Source organism: Elaeis guineensis, chromosome 3, assembly GCF_000442705.2.
Source record: "Elaeis guineensis isolate ETL-2024a chromosome 3, EG11, whole genome shotgun sequence".
Lineage (NCBI taxonomy): Eukaryota > Viridiplantae > Streptophyta > Magnoliopsida > Arecales > Arecaceae > Elaeis > Elaeis guineensis.
In genome coordinates, this window is record NC_025995.2 from 92,672,969 (window position 1) to 92,690,151 (window position 17,183).

The 17,183-nt window shown below is 37.2% G+C and overlaps 1 protein-coding gene across 2 annotated transcripts in view; it reads left to right on the top strand.

The window, feature by feature from the left end:
- The window catches only part of LOC105041992 (uncharacterized), a 29,491-nt gene extending 18,712 nt beyond the window's left edge, over positions 1–10,779 (top strand). The window contains exons 2-10 of one of the 2 annotated variants that reach the window (XM_073254003.1): positions 2,152–2,223; positions 2,413–3,173; positions 3,269–3,355; positions 3,432–3,527; positions 3,630–3,800; positions 3,993–4,058; positions 8,690–8,755; positions 8,847–8,915; positions 10,152–10,779. In XM_073254003.1, coding sequence (XP_073110104.1) covers positions 2,445–3,173; positions 3,269–3,355; positions 3,432–3,527; positions 3,630–3,800; positions 3,993–4,058; positions 8,690–8,755; positions 8,847–8,915; positions 10,152–10,508 — 1,641 coding nt within the window. In that variant the 5' untranslated portion in view covers positions 2,152–2,223; positions 2,413–2,444 and the 3' untranslated portion in view covers positions 10,509–10,779. Of the gene's footprint in view, positions 1–2,151; positions 3,174–3,268; positions 3,356–3,431; positions 3,528–3,629; positions 3,801–3,992; positions 4,059–8,689; positions 8,756–8,846; positions 8,916–10,151 lie in introns of both variants that reach the window. The other variant, XM_073254002.1, reaches the window with a different exon arrangement.
- Positions 10,780–17,183: the final 6,404 nt, after the last annotated feature.

Consider the following 17,183-nt stretch of genomic DNA (forward strand, 5'->3'; position numbering starts at 1 on the left):
GTGTATTTTCATCCTAGCAGTTGAGTCTCATGTTGGACCATCATTGTTCTTCCTAAGGATCTACTTGATGCATTGGCCCCAGGATTTTGAGTGTAATAATGAAATTTTCTAGCTGAGATAAAAAGAAGTTCTAAACCTTTTTTTCTGGTTATTTACTACTCAAATGTGATATGTAATGCTAGTTCCTTGCAAAGTTATCATCATGCAATTGAAAGAAATATGATAAATTACTTGAGCTGATATTTTACTGTTAAAATTGCTTGTTTATAAAACATGACATTGCTACTAACCCAAGCTTGGCCAAGATGTGGGTACTGTTCTCTCTTTGAAGATGGTCCTAGGTTCAACTTTCTCAAATATGCTCAAGGATTTCCAAGCATATAAGGTGTGATGGATTTGGGAGTGTTTAGACGCCACATGCATGGTGTGGAAGCTTATGTATCCAAGTTGCCTTGGGCCTAATACTCATAAATTGTAGGACCTTGTGCATAGGTAGGTTGATGTGACTTTTGAGTCTTTCTTAAATTCAATGACCAACCAAAAAGTGAAATTGCTTTCTTACTAAGTTAGATTTCATGCAAATAGCTAGATTTATTCAGTCACCTAGTTGCTTGACTAAACTAACTTCCAAATTACCTGATGGGAGCTTTTATTTTGTCACTGTAGATACAAAAGTACTATAAAAAGTATGTGGCAAGGTAGTACTGGTAGCATGACATGTACTGATCAGGTAACGGGTCGATAGGTGCAATGTTATACCATATGGGTATGGCATCATTACCATACTATGCTCACACATGATAGATGACACTATACCAGTCAGGTCCGGTACCCCTGAATCTAGAGTGAGAAGGGGGAAGAGAGGGAGGCATTGGATAATTACAAGTGGTGACTGTTGGGGGGATGATGGGGAGACAATGCTAGATGTGATGTTGGTAGCAAGGGTACTAGGTTCATGGAGGGCAATAGATTATGATGAAGAAGGGTTTGGTGGTCTCAAAGGGTTTTGAGTGGAAGATGTCAAAGGTGAGGAGTAGGAGGCTGAGGTGGGAGAGAGGGAGGGTGAGGTGATTGATGGTGGTGGTCAAGGGTGATTGTAGTAGTCTTGAGAGATCAAAGAGGGAGCAAGAGAGAAAGGTGAGGAGAGAAACTAGAGAAAGATCAGGAATTAGGGTTGAGGGTGAGGGGGATTTATAAGTGTGACCAGTTCAGCCCAAGCGAAGCGGTTCAGTACTGTCTAAAGTTGAGCACAACCAATCGATTTGGCCATTTGGGACCAATATAGGCCAATTCACCTCTTATTTCATTTTGGAAGCCCAAACTGCCCTGGTTCTAGGCCAGTTTGTTTCATATGCCTTGAATTGTCCGTTTGGGGTTGATTTGGTATTCAATTTGAGGCTGTATTCCTTAGATAAGTGGCATATGGATGTAGTATGCTCTAGCAACTTTCTTTGCTCTTATACCTGCTATTAACTAGTAGCTAGTATCAGTGCAAGTTAGCATAACTAAGCTGAAGCATTATGGATATTTACTTAAAAATCCAGGTCTTTTTGATTTTTGGGTGTCTGGTGGCACTTGGATGCCTATATATTCCAATGGCCTTTCTTGGTCCCATGGATTTAAGATTGGAGCATTCGCTCATCGTCCCGTTACTATTTTGAAGTGGAATTTGATGGGGTATGCAAAAAGGTGGAGATTCTCATGCTACATGAAAAACCAAGGACTTTCGTGGTAGTTGGTTAGTTTTAATGATGATAATTTTGATATTTCTGATCATGCATACATCTCATCTGATTACATTCTCACTTCCACCGATGAGGAAGCATGGTTCGCCATGCTGGACTATACCAACTTGCACCGGAATGGGTACAGAAACTGGTATTGCAAACTATGTGAGGAGGGTTCTTGCCAAGTGTCCTATTTTGTTTGTGGAGTTTGATGCTGGATGTTGTAGAAATTAGAATAGTATTATGCATCCTTTTATCTTTCCCATTCCATCTAGAATCCATTTTGTTTAATTATGATGTCAAATTTTATAGAGTATTTTTTTTTTCTAGGTGTCATTATGGGTTGTTTGGTGAAATGGCAATTGCTTCAACTGGTAGTTTTAATTGTATGGCTATAACAGTTATACTTTGTGATGTTATGTAGGAGTCAAGACAATAGGAGGAGAATCTGCTTGCATTTCTCACTATCCCTGAATGTGGGGTGTTATGGATATAGGTGCATGAAAAGATTTGGTATCTATTATTTATTGCCCTGTGCATAAAATCACTTCTGCCAAGCTGGATGCTCATATATAGGATTGGGTAGACCATGGCTTTTGTTTAGCAATGAGATTTCTGGGTGAAACAATTATATCTGAAGGATTTTGTTGTCTATCACAAGAATTGATATTCTTTCTCTTCTCAGACTGAGGCAGTGAAGTTCTTCGAGAAACTGAAATGGATGATTTTATCGATCCCTTCCTTTCATTTCCTACATGGCCAGATGCAAATACACCTGCAAGGTCATCTTGGATTGGCACTGCTGTATCTCAGACAACTAGCTTACTTGCTGGTTCAATGGAAGCATATGGAGGAGATGAAAAAAACCAACCCGTGAGTGTGATACCTTCAAGTCGTATTATAGGAGATGCGTGTATGGAAGAATTAAATCTGCTTAGCCACGACAGCAACTCTTCCATGTTCCTTGATGGAAATATAAAGTATGGCATTGATAAGGACATTTTTCCTAGTGGGAAGTTATCTATGCATAAGGTACATAGACAAAACTCACAGCCATCCTTCCAAGATAATGTGACACAGGAAAGTAGCTTCTCACTACAGGGTGTTATTGAGAGTAATTCAACAGCAGAAACATTTGGTTCGGAATTGAATCCATCATGCTCTGTAACACTTCCTCATAGCACACTGACCATGTCCAGTTCCATTGAGAGCAATGGCAGTGAATTATCTAACTTCCGGCAGTCACTTGGAGATACCCATTCAATTTCTTCACTTCCTGCAATGTGGCCTTCATCATACACAGGTGTTTCTTCTTTAATGGGACAAGGGAGACTACAAGCATTTGGTTTCCAAGGGCTGGAAAGTGATAATGTTATGTTGAGGGAAACATCTGTCGAGAATGGCAAATTTGCACAGCTGGAAGATTTGCCTGCAGCATCTCTTCATGTAAAAGTTACATATGCATATTCTGGAAATATACCTGTCTCCTCTAACTGACGATTACTATTCTAACCCTCTTTATATTCAAATGTCACTTGTAGGAACATAATGAGCTTCATAACCCTAATTTGCCTTCTTTCAGTGCTGGACAACAGATAAAATTGACTAGTGGTGGTTTGCAGAAACAGGTACTACATACTTATTTAACACCTGTTTTTAGCTGTCCTTGCAAGTCATTCAAACTTAAGATGCCCATACTTGCAGGAGCAAAATGGGCTGCACAACCTTTGTTTGCCCTCATTGGCTTCTCCACCACAAATGTCATCAACTAAAACAGCAGGAGTACAGATTTGTCAACAGGTTTTATACTTAGTTATCTGTATGTTTACTCTATAGCTATACAGCTATACCTAATTTTACATTTTTATTTGATGAGAGTGCTCCTCTTGTTGCCATATATAGTTGCCACCATCTCCTCAAGGGAACACCAGCAAGCATCACATGAATCACACTTCTAGTACTCAATCACAATCAGCTCCAGCTAATGCTGGTGGTGGTTGCAATGGAGCTGTCAAGCCACGTGTGAGAGCACGTCGTGGACAGGCCACAGATCCTCATAGTATTGCAGAACGGGTTAGTTTATAATTCTGTTGTCATGTCTTATGACAAGCCTGGCTACGTGGATGACCTTAACAAGTTTGTTTTAATAAAGTTTTCCTTTCTTTAGTTGTTTTTATTGGTTATGTGAATATGAAATTGTTGCTTTACTAGTTGTTTTACATTTTCTCAATACAATATAATATGAAAGTTACCTGCAAAATGCAGCTTCGGAGAGAGAAAATCGCTGAGCGAATGAAGAATCTGCAGGAGCTTGTGCCAAATTCAAATAAGGTATACTTTAACCCCCTTTTTTCCCCTTTTTTTAGGGGTTTTTTCTTTCTATCCTTCCAAAATAATGACTTATAGAGTTGATTTGTTGAGATGTCTTTGTTTGGAATTGGTCATAATTTAAGGGTGGAATATCTATGTAGCATGTAAACTGAGTGATAACCATCTTCAATTAAAAGAACTTTTGGCAACTTGAATAAAATGGGAACTACGCGTCTCATTGGCAGTGCAATGTGATTTTCTTAACTTTCAGTGGCTGGATGATCCCCTGTTTGAGAATCCAGTTTATGGAACTGTAACATGTATACTATGTTTATCACTAATTTGGGATCCTGTGTCGAGGCAAGCAATTTTTTTGATCATGCAAGATCTGTTCTAAGCTTGCATCTGAGGATGCTTTTGTTAGATGAATATATGCTGACATTGAGAAGGTATCATTGTTCTTGTTAGATGAATATATGCTCTCATGGAATAAATTTTTTTGGCACAGTTGCAAACAACTTGAAGGATACACAAAAACACTTGTAACCAATAAGAGGGGGTGTATTCAATCAAAAGGGTTTTTAGGATTTCATGTAGTACCCTTTCCTTTGTGACTTAAGGATGGAGACAATACTATACGTGATATTGCAGGGATTCCATGTTGGGAAATAAAGAGGGTCTGAGTGCATGATATATTATGAAAGCAATTTGCTAGAACTAAGCATCACAGAATTCAAATACATATATTTAGAGAAAGCTTATTGATGCAAGAAGGGTTATGGGAGAGGATCATCTAAATTGACGCAAGAAGGGTTACTTGAAGACTTGAAAGCCTAAAACTATGAGAATGCAAAATCAGATGAACAACAAGCAGATAGTAATAAAGGAATATGGAGAAAGATACAATGATGATAACCATTGCATTTCTTTGAGGTTCGACAATCTGATCACAAGTTTTAATTTAAAGAACTCCTCTTGATATTTTTAACAACTTTAGTGTGTACTTCAAAGTGTTGTCCTGCCCCTTTTGAACTTTGATTGCTTTTTCCATGAAAAGATTGTTTTCCCAGTATTACTGTAATACTCCTACTACAAAGAAACATGAACTTGTTCTATTCGGTTTTGTTCTAGTCATCGAATTTGTTTACTAGTGGTGTGACTATTGTTGTCAAAAGTGGTGCCTAGGTGTCTGGGCAGCTTGCTAAGAGTTGCTTCCTAGGCATTAGTTTGTTAAAAGAGGTAAACCCTTTTTTTTTTTTTGTTTGTAATTTCTACTTACTCTACATTATTCCAACTCTTATGGCTGAAGTAAACTTATTTTAAATGAATAGGAGTGAAAATAACAAATGTACTTATCATTTCCCTCATCTCACCGACTCTTGTCACTTGACCCCAGAATTGCCTCCTTTTTCAGAAGCTAGAGCAAGGAGCAACCAGCCAGATGCGCAACCATCCACTGATTCACCTCCAATAGGAGCCATCCTAATAGTCTTTCGGCTACCGTCCAATTACCCAAAGGGTAGAATTTTTTTTTTCCCATTTTTTGTTCGAAAATAATGTAATTAACCTCATATTTTCCCTAAATCGTACATAAAAATAACCAAATGAACTGTATTGGTCTGGTTTCTCTAAGCACCTAGACGCCAATTTTGACAACAACAGTTTACCTAGGCCTAGTTTCATTGGAGGACCAGACTGGGGATGAGAGGGTTTATGCCTGTTATCTTGCTAGACATCCGAAGAACCTGCGTGCGGATCAGTATGGATTGTTTGTTATCCTAGTCAAACCAGCTTATCCTGAGATAAAAGTTCTCTTTTTCAGGGCAAGAAAGGGGGGAGGAGGGGGGGGGGGGGGTGTGGTTGAGATGAAGGCCTCAAGTTATTACCAGTGCAATTGTGGAATTATTGAAATTACTCCACAGCACTGCACTTTACCCCAATTCCCCTCATATAGAATACACTACATATACATATTAATATACATGATTTAATGTTATAATATACTATGCATGTTATAATATGTATTATAACATCACTTGTGTTGTATCTACATAAATTATATTTACTATTCCCATCCAAGAATCTGGTGGGATTTGGGTCTAGGTAAGAGAGAACATATAAGATCCATTAGGTTATTTTTTCACAAAAAAAAAGAGGAAAATGAAAAATCAAGTCTAGGTTTATTAATACCCATAGGGGGTTTAGGTTGGGTATAGATCAGGTTTGAATCTGGGTCCTATTTGGGTACTATTATTTAGAAAGTTCAATTCCCTTCACATCTCAAGATAATTGACATGGAGAGCATAATTAGTAATTTCTATAACAAATATGAAGGGTTTGAACAAAAAAAAATACATTTGACACTTGGTAAGCTGTCAAGTCTTGGTTTGGATTAGTTCAAGTTCATAAAAATTAGTCTCTTACCCTGGATTAGGTCAGGTCTGCATGGGTGCACATACACTAGAGCTAGACTGGGACCTAGAAAGTTTTAGGGGTCTAACTGGAACCATGCTTGAACCATAGGCTTATGGGTGTGTGTCAGGTTCAAGTCTATGGGTCTTAGTGACAGCTTATAGGCAAGAAGATTGCAAAACTGATGTTTTTTCGGGTTTGTTTGTAGATATTTTCGATCTTGAAAAGTAATCCAACTGTTTAGATTTCCATTTTTCAACTCTGCTAGCTGAATTGGGCAATATATGTCAAAATCCTTGCTTTACACCCTTTGTTTATTATAACTGCATCATTCAAGTAAACATAAGCATATGGATTGACAAGTTTTAGAAGAAAAGTCTACTTTACCTTAATATTTTGCAATAAGAACAAGCCACCCCCATCCCCTAAAAAAAAGGTTCATTTTACCCATGCCCCCTTGTGACTACTTATGAGGACATTTCTACATGTTCATCAGTCTGTATTAAGTCTACATTCTTTACCAATGTATGTGAATCAAGGAAGATAAATGGGTGCAGTCATTGGAGATTAGAAGCATAATGGTCTAGTGAAGTCCAAAATGGATCATTTCTGCAAAAAATAGATTAAAGTGGATTTTTTCCTGCAAATCCATCATAGTATGTTATATATAATGTAAAATACTTATATATTGTATGATCAAATATAGAAACAAGGATACATGATATTCTAGATATATATATTTAATATTATAGTATGCATACATACAAATATGAGGTTGGTCATGCCTTGGGCTTGAGCCATCCTCAAGGTTAAATAATGCAGCCCCAAAATGAGATGCAAGTTGTAGAGAAGCAGCAGCACAAGGATGAGAGAGATAGAGGTGGAAGAAAATCTTCTCCACTAAGTTATTATTAGAACTAAATTGCACCTGTTCAAAACAAAAGTGCAGGCCACCTAATATAGATGAGCTCTACAAATTCCAACTAGAAATAGAATATCTATTGTAAAAATAAAAAGAAACATGCAAAATTACAGGGCTAAAAAATATAAAATTTCAGCGGAAACTAATGATATGTTCAATGGAAAATTAATAGGAAATTTCCTTAAAAACCTCTTAATCTCATTAAATTGGGGGTTTGGCATGGTCTATTTGATCATGATAGTTGCTAGTTTTATCCTGCATGGCTCCTACATTGTAGCCTGCGCTGCATCACTTAAAGATAGTCAAGAGAGGAAGGACAAGGCTGCCGAGTTGTTTAAGAAGAAATCTTTCCTCTCCCTCATCCTATAGATAAAGCAAAGAGCTTCTCATACTTACGCCAGTCAATCCCAGTGGGAAACAGTGTGCAACCAAATTGGAAAACAACTTGTCTCCAGGAAAAAAGCAGATGGGAATAGCAATCCCTCTCTCTGGGAGAACAGTCCTGCAATTATACTGGCCCCTATGATTTAGTTCTTATGGCTTGTGGCAGGGAAGAGACAAGAGTGGCTCTCGATATTTAGAGATGAATGGATGGAATAATGATTCTTTCCTTCTCTCTTTTCTCTTTTGTCCTTTCCAAAAATTTTGCATCTTCAGAGGCTTGTGTAGTCGCTCCAGGCATATGTCTGCAAAAATTGCATGCGTGAAATATTCATATTTCTATCGGTAGAATAGATCATCTGATCTTTGCCACATCAACAATCCTAATGTGTCTTTCATGAATATAGAGTTCCCAAGTATAAATTGTCTTGTAGTCACTCTGTTGCCGGGTGTAGTTTGTGACTGAATTTAAACAATTTCAAGGGACCAATAGTTTTCATGTTCTCTTCCTCCATGCACATTGATCTTCTCGAAACATAATACAGAGCTATTTTCTCCGAGTCAGTAGTGCAATGTCTTTTGCATGCCATCATAAGTCAGGGGTAGCTTTGCTGGAATGTTTATAGAATTGTCACAGTTAATTTATCACTTAAGTGCTGATGTTGCAGTCTTATTCTGCACTCTCATGATCAGTTAGTTATTCAGTTTTCTGTCTCATTTTTCTATGAGAGGGTGTTCTTTGCATTTTGTTCACTCTCGTAATTGGTTATGCAACTATAGAAGCCTTAAGCTTGATTTTATCCCTTGCTGCGAAATAGCGTCATCTATTTTTTCAACTTTGTATTTGGTTCCTTAATTTGAGGAGAGAAATAGCAACTGTTTCTTCTGACCTTGCCTGCAGCTGCTTATGACTGATTTTTCCACTTTCGGTTTGCAGACGGATAAGGCATCAATGCTTGATGAAATCATCGACTATGTCAAATTCCTTCAGCTGCAGGTCAAGGTTTGCTTCCAAACTACACTTCAAAGTTCAAACCATTACAGAACTTTATTCTGCTCTATCTCTAATATTCTTTCTGATGTTTGAACTGGAGGTCTTAAGCATGAGTCGCTTGGGTGCAGCTGGGGCAGTGGTCCCCCTACTCACAGATTCTCAAGCTGAGGTGCCAAATCATTTCCCTTCCATTTTAAATGCCTGTTGTCCTATTAGAGCATCACATGCTAGCTGCTTGTCCTTATTCGGTTTGATGTTGCTTTTTGTTCTGTGGAATCAGGCTATTTCCATAAAATCAATGGAGTAAGGCCTTGTTATGTTTGTCACTTCAGTTTCTAATTAGTGACTATACTACTAAATTGTCTCTTATAAATTGTTATCTTCTGCAATATGGACTGGATTTGCGACATACTTTTTCTTGTTAAATTTTTTTGTTACCTTAATTTTTTGTGTGCATGCATTCACTCTTCATTAAGGACGTATCTTGAGGAGTCGTAATCATTCTCGAAACTCAAATTATTACAAGTGGAGAAGAAAAAAGAAAAGAAATCTCTGGGGTAAAATATTGACATCTCCAACCCAAATTGAGTATTATGAGTGACTGTGCTTCCTATTGAAGTTGACACTGCTTTGGTTTTATTTGAATCCTCTAATTAAAAACTACCCTTCATCATTTAAAAACCTGAAAGCAAAGCAAAGTCTTGTGCTATTTTTCTTCTCCATGTATGTCACCTGAGAGATTAAGGGGCTATTTGGATGCCTGCTTAAACTTGTATTTGGAAAATTCCTTCTATAACTAATGGTGAGAAGACTTGGCAGGGCAGAGGGAAGTGTTCTTCTGATCAGAGAAAGGTCAGGACTCCCATAGCCCCGTACCTTAGTGATAATGAAAACCACCTTTTTAGTGGAATTTCATTCTCTCGGAAGTATGGGGGTTGCTAGTACTTGGCAGGCTTTTGACCAGTCCATCAGTTCTTTTCCTTCACCTTCTTAAGACAATGACAACCACTTATCAAAAATTATCGGGCATCCAAATGGACCCTAAATAGGTTGCTGAATTTGGTGAAAGATTTGGAAGTGTTCTGAGAGAGTTAAAAATATGCAACCTAGTCTGAGAGGGAGTCTTTTCGAACTTTGTATGGGCGATTTGTTGACTTTGCTCCTTTCTTTAGTTTGATCAAGAACTCTTGATAATGTTTGACCTAAAGTCTGTTCGAACTTTGTGTGGCAATTTGTTGACTTTGCTCCTTTTCTTAGTCTGATCAAGAACTTTCGATAATGTTTGACCAGAGTCATTTAGCCAACTCTGAACATTTTGTAACAGCACATTCTTTGTTCTCTCTGGAAAGCTCTCATCCTTGATGGAAAAGTGTTATGTGATTTAAAACTGTTAATTTCAATGCAGGGCTCTGGCAGTCTGCTCCTATCATCATCATCATCAGTTGGGCAGGGAGCAGATTTATCTGAGTCACAGGATACATTAGCCTTTGAGCAAGAAGTTGTGAAGCTGATGGAATCCAACGTCACCATGGCAATGCAGTACCTTCAGAACAAAGGCCTCTGCCTCATGCCAATTGCTCTTGCCAGTGCAATATCCAATCAGAAAGGCTCCTCCACCTGCACCATTCCACCTGACAGAAGGAAACCTGATATGAACCTTGGGGTGATCTGCCCAAGCAACCAGAGTTTCATGGAGAGGAATGGTCCAGAAGATGGAGCCAATGGCTGTAATGGACCTGTTGTTAAACAAGAAGAGGCTTAGAGACTGATCGGCAACCAAAGAGAGTCGAAACAAAAGGCACGAGAGCTAACTGAATTTGACTTTCCTATCCTTTGTCTAATTTGTTTGCTACTATAGTTTTTGATCAGCAAGCTGTTTGGATTTGTCCTTAGGTAACTAGTGTATAGGCTTATTCAGCATACATGTGGATGTTTGGACTGATATTTTGTATACCATACATATACATGTATATTGATGCATGTATTTGTATGTAAAGTAAATAAATAAATTTATTGGTATGGGTTTTAATGAATTTGGGAGATAAATAAATTGTTCTGGATGGTTTCAATGTGGTATATATATGACAGTTTAAGACAGCACAAGTGAGCAGTTAAAACAAACTTGGTGACCCGGAGAAACCGTTTTGGGTTCGGGTTGCTAGTTCAACTGCACTCCAACTAGAACCAGTTCCTGACTTCCTGCGGCCTCTCATAGACTAGTTATAACTTTCCTGTTGGTCTGCTCCTTGCTGCTGTCCGTAGACAGAACATGCACATAGATATCCAGGGCCACTGGGGCTAGAATTTTGTCGGCCCAACTTTGGGCCAGGCTTTGGGCTATATTTTTAACAGTTCATGTCAGGTTTGGGTCTAATTATGGGGCTCATTTGTCTTCCAGGGTTGGAGAGGGGTTTAGGGTATGCCTTTGGCTCGGAACCGAGCCTGAGTACGAATTCAAATTCGATCAATAGTCTCAATATCTGGTCCGAGTTCGATCTCTAGTCAAGTGGGTTTAGCCGTTTAGGATGAGTTATGAGTTAGTCCAATCTGTAGCTAGTTAAATAGTTAGCTAATTATGATGATAAAATATTAGAATATTTATGAATTTTTAGATTGTTGTTTGCTTTTTTTGTTCATGTATTATTCTTTTATTTTTGTAGGTTCGAGCCAGCCCAATATTTAGCTCAATTAATTTGGGCCGGTCCGATTGGACTCAGGCTTGAAATTTTAAAAAATTTTTAGATCTAAGTCCAATCCGAATTTCAAAAATATTTCGAAATAGGCTCGGATAGAACTGTGGCCTGATTGAGTCCGGCCTATTTCATACCCTACGGTCCTGCTTATAAATTTAGTAACATCAAGCAATAATTGAGAAAATTACACATCGATAGTCTAATTTATTCACATATAATTTGTATAGTTTATTAGCATTTCCTTAATTAATCCAATAGGATCAAAATAAAGTGCCATCCTATTCACCTATTGCCCCCACGAAGTTAGGAGTCCGGGAACGTAGGAAAGAAGCTGGGATGGAGGCTTAAACGTAGCAGCACTATTTTGGTCAGGGCTGAGCAAATAATCGAAACCCGAAGAAACCTACCTAATTCGACCTAATGAACATCAGTTTCGATCGGTTGAAAGACATAAATCAGGTGAAATCAAGTTGAGATTTATAAAAAATCGATTATTTATGGTCGGATTCGGTTTCTACACTTTTAACCTACATGAAACTGAACCCAACCGATGGAGTATTTTTCAAACTCATTTTTATTTTGAGATGGCGTTGTTTAGACTTCAATACTTTATTCTAAAAAATATCGTATCACCTATTTGGATTTATGAAAATATTAATATTGAATTGTTGATGGAAGCATAACAATTTGAGGTAATTCTAAAGTAAAAGCTTTCAGATGAATAATTTTTTTTTTTCTGTTTTATTTTGGACATGTTCAAGAATAAGTCCAAAATTTGTAACTTATAAGGTTTAGACTTTTTTTTGCATTAAATTGATAAAAAAAAAAGCTTAAGAGGGTCAATATTAGATTAAAATCAATATTGGATCAATATTGAAGTCCAAATTGATATCTGAATCTGCTACAAACCATTCACTTCGATTTCAAACGGTTTATACATGATAAACAGTCGACGGTGGGTTGAATTTTTTTTAATTTGATTGAATTTGGTCGGATGAAATTTTTTTTTAACTTGATCGAATTTGATCGGTGCTCAGCCCTAGTTTTGGTTCTTTCATATTCGATGCGTTCACGACATTGGCTGGAAATATTTTGGGCGACGAAAAAATAAAGTTGGCTCAGGCTAATTGCATCAAATAGGCAACTAGACTGCAGTTCTATAAGCTGTAAAAGGCCGGTGGCGTTACAACACTCAATTTCGGCAACCATCTTTGCCTTGTACCATGTATCGGGTCTCGTTCTCAATGCTCCCATCTTTTCCTCTTCCTCGTCCACTGGGGTTGCTCCTTGTTGCCGTGCTCCGGCATTTATACTGCTAGAAGACATCGAGAAAGACGGAAAGATGGCTGACGAGGTCGAACAACACTGCTATTGACCGAGAGACCAAGAGAACCACGGGTTTTCTTCTGCAGGGCATTGTTTCCTCACTTGCAGCACCATGCAAATTAGGCTTGGTCTATCCAAGAGTTTGACTTTTGGCCCTGAGGATATAGGGTTGAAATCGGATGGGAGACCAGTAGGATACCAGTGCATCCATATTTATTTTATATAAATATAAATATTAATTAAATATAAAAATTTATATTCATATTTATTTTAAATAGATATAGATATAAATTGGATACTGAAATTATAGATATAAATATAAACATAAGTCAGATAATTAAATTTATAACTATAGAATCAAAAATATTATTAAGTTATAATAAATTAAGTTATAATATGTTAATATGGTTATATATATTTTTAAAAAGTTTATGAATGCTAAATAAAATTAAATAGAGTTATAAATAGAATTATATAATTATTTATCCATATATATATTTTTTTGTTAGATATAGATACATATACGAATATTAGTCAAATATTCAATTTTTATCTATATCTAAATAGATTTGGATACGAAAACAAATTTGGATAGATATCAACCAATCCAATGTTTATAGAACAGTCCTGAACTGTGAAGTTCCTGATGTGCCGAATTGTACGGTAGTATCACGCCCCCGATCTGAAATTGTAAACCAAAGGTCATGGCAACCGCCGCATATTCATAGAAAACTCTCCTTACAAACATGCAAGGTATCTTATCATGATATCAATAAATTCAACAATATTCAATAAGCCTTACATCAAATTCAATAAGACTTTCAATCTAAAATAAAAGTATGGAGACTCTGCTTCTAATTACTCTTCCATTCATATCTTGTATCATCTTAATTTCTCAATATCTGTAAAAATAGTAAAATAAGAGATAATGAGCTAGACAGCCCAGTAAGCAATGATCACTTTCAATAGATTTCACCAGACATTAAAGTAAATAATTATTTATAAAAAAATGTATATAAAGTTCATCAATTCGAAATCAACTTCAATTATATAATATAATTCATATTAAATTTATTTCTTTTTCAAAAATTTAAGTTTCTTTCGAGATTTCAATTTTTTTCATTCTTTCGTTCTTTTCATCAACCATGAGCTATGATCATATTTTTTCTGTGGCAGGATCATAATATCGCGTATCTTCTTACGGTGAGCTGCAAATCATCTGACAGCAAAGTCCTTCAAAACCGTTGGTCTCGCTAGCAGTTTGTCGCTGGTCTTACTGGTAGTTTGTCGCTGGTCTCACTGGTGACATAAATTCTCAGGACAAATTAATTGCCAACGTATATGCCCCCATTGATGAGGTCTTTTACATAGTCAGGTTGTTAATTCATATTATTCTTATATCAAAATTCTTCATAAGTCATGTTTTATATTTTAATTTCGATAAGAAAAATATAATCATGTAGTATCGAAATCAATCAATATAATACATCATAAAATCAATATGTTCAATCATACTTCATCATAACATTTCAAATAGGATATTTTTATAATAAAATATCATTTATCTAATTCACGCATCGTTTTACAAATTATGTCAGAAAAATATATTATAATTTATCGATAAATCTAGAAAAAGTGAAACATTACTTACCTCATACGCATTCCAACAAATCCAAATAATTCTATAAATTTTCTTCCAATATCTTTTGTTCATAGATCATATGCGATATCCCATAATCAAACATCCATAATCCTATACAGGATCAATTTCAATAATTAGAAAGGACCGAAATAATTAAGAAAAATAGAATTGATGGACACCCGTATCCTATCATCCAGATTGATCGATTATTTAATTTTATCTGGTCAAAATCTAATTAGGATATAAACGATCCAAAGTTTGACTATCAGATCAAATCGGATTCGAAGTGATAAGATTGAGGTTCCTTTATTGGGTTCATGAATCAAGTGGAGAGAGAAAATCAAAGGAGAGAGAATTCATGAGATACAATCCAAATTAATCAGGTGCCACAATCCAACATCTCGATTGGTGTGATCAAAATGATATAATCTAAGTCATGATTAAATCAGGATCATGGATAATCAAATTGAGAAATATCGGGTCTGATCAAAATGAGTACTAGTACGCTGCCCGACAATCATGGATCAGGATTCTTCATCAGATCAGAAATATTAAAAAAATTTCTCATCGATAAATCTTTTTAGAGAGAAAAATCGATCAAGAGAGAGAAACATTTTAGAGAGAGAAAATTTTAGAGAGAGAAAATTCATCTTGGACTCTTCAAACGATATAATTCAACAAATCCGATCGATCTGATCAAATCATACTGAAATTATCATGTGGATAATTTAATAAAATTATGAGAAATAGAATCTTAAAAAATATTAGGTCTAATCAAGATGGATGCCGGTATACGTCGACGATACAGATCAAAATTCATTATTAGGATCAATTTCAATTCATCATCATTTCTCAAATTCTAGAATTTAGGGAGAGAATAATCTAGAGAGCGAATTCTAGAGAGCGAAAGTGGAGAGAGACTAGAGAGATTAGAGAGAGAAGAAAAGAGGGAGAGAGAGAGGAGAGAGAGTCTAATGATTATTTTTCTTTTCTTTTTCTTTTCCTTTTTCTTTTTCTTTTTCTTTTTCCCGTGGCCTCCTTTGGGTGAAACAGGGATCGTGTGGTCCCCTCCTTTGGTCAGCCGATCAGTGGCGCGACCAGCATGGCGGTGGCCGATGGCGGAAGGGCAACGACGGGATGGCTCAGAAGAAGTGAATCCGACGGTCGGCGGTGACCACCGACATCGGAAAATCGAGAAGAACAACAAAAAAAATAGAAATTTCTTCCGCAATAAAATCCGTCAACTCCGGTTGCCGGCGATCATACACATGGGCACGGAAAAGAAGGGAGAGAAGAGAGGGAGAGAAATCGGGGCTTACCTCGAGCTCCGACGACATCTCCAACGAGAAATCAAGGCGAGCACGGTGACGAGCTTTCGCAAGGATTTTCCGACGATCCCTATCGTTTTGCCTCGAGATTCTCAGGTGGAGGAAGGGAGAAGGGGTCTCCCCCTTAAATAGAGTCAGAGGGGAGGAGTTTGACTCCTCCCGACGAGCTTTCCAACTCCGTTTAGGAGCCGGTCGAGAGGAAGAAGACTCCCTATGGGAGTCTTCCTCAATTTTTTTTTTATGGGCTTTTGTGGGCTGGGTTTAGGGCTCAATTGGGCCAGATCATAATAGATAGCCTATCGGTGTGATTTATATATTCAATTCAAAACATCGATGAAAACAAAGTGCATGATAAGGAAAGAGAGGAAGAGAGAGAGGAGAGAAGGAGAGGAAAAAGCTAGCGGTGGCTTGTCGAGGCCTCCCGACTTCTCTGAAAGAGGAGAATAGAGAGAGGGGGAGGAAGAGAAGTGAATGGAGGGCAAAATAGCAAGGAGGCCTTCAGGTGGAGTAAATCAATCCCACAATATCCGTGGAGTCAAAATAGGGGCAACTTGCCCCTGTTTTAGTGATACATAAATTTTTCTTTACACGTGGATGGTGAAGTTGCAATTCCATTATTGATCCATGGGGTTGATTTACGTCATTCGGAGGCCCCAGCATCCCTTCGGAACCTCTCAGTCATTTTTTTCTCTATCTATTTCTCTCCCTCCCTACTCTTTCTCCCTCATTTCTTTCTTTATTGTTATCTTTCAGAGGATCCTAGAGCCTCAGAGGTCTCGACGGCCCTCTAGTACTAGCCACTACTGGCATCTTCGTCGGCTTTCTTTTCCTTTTCTTCCTTTCCCTCCCTCCCCCTTCTCTCTCTTTTCCTCTCGATTCTTCATCTTCCCACTTTCATTTCCATATCAGTTTAGGCCCGATAAGATCCGATATAGAGCATACAGAACCATACTGCCAATCGATCTGCACAATATCGATTTCAAGTCCGTTGATTTGGTCTATTTTTATCCAGAGATGATGATTATAATCAACCCATCGGATATCCAATGCGATGCAAATGGGATGGGATTTACTTGACCCATTTAAACTTCAGAGCGGAATATGAATTTTAGATAAACTATCCAAATATCAGATACTGGTTCATTATCGCCTTGAAATAGAATGTAAATATGAAATTTTAATTACAAAATGGGTATAGATATTTACCGATCTTCCTATCTAAGGATTTTTTTAATATTATTTTTTAAAAATTATCATAAAATCAAACTTATTTACGAATCTACGATTGTTCGAATTGTGTGGGATACCATGTGCATGAATCATGGGCTTGCGTTGAACGTACGATTTCATTGCTGGTAGGAAGAAATCATGGGTTGATTTCATGGGAGAAAGACAGCTCCTCTTATCTTCTTTCCCTCTGCAATCCATATCCTAGTGCCATGGATCCC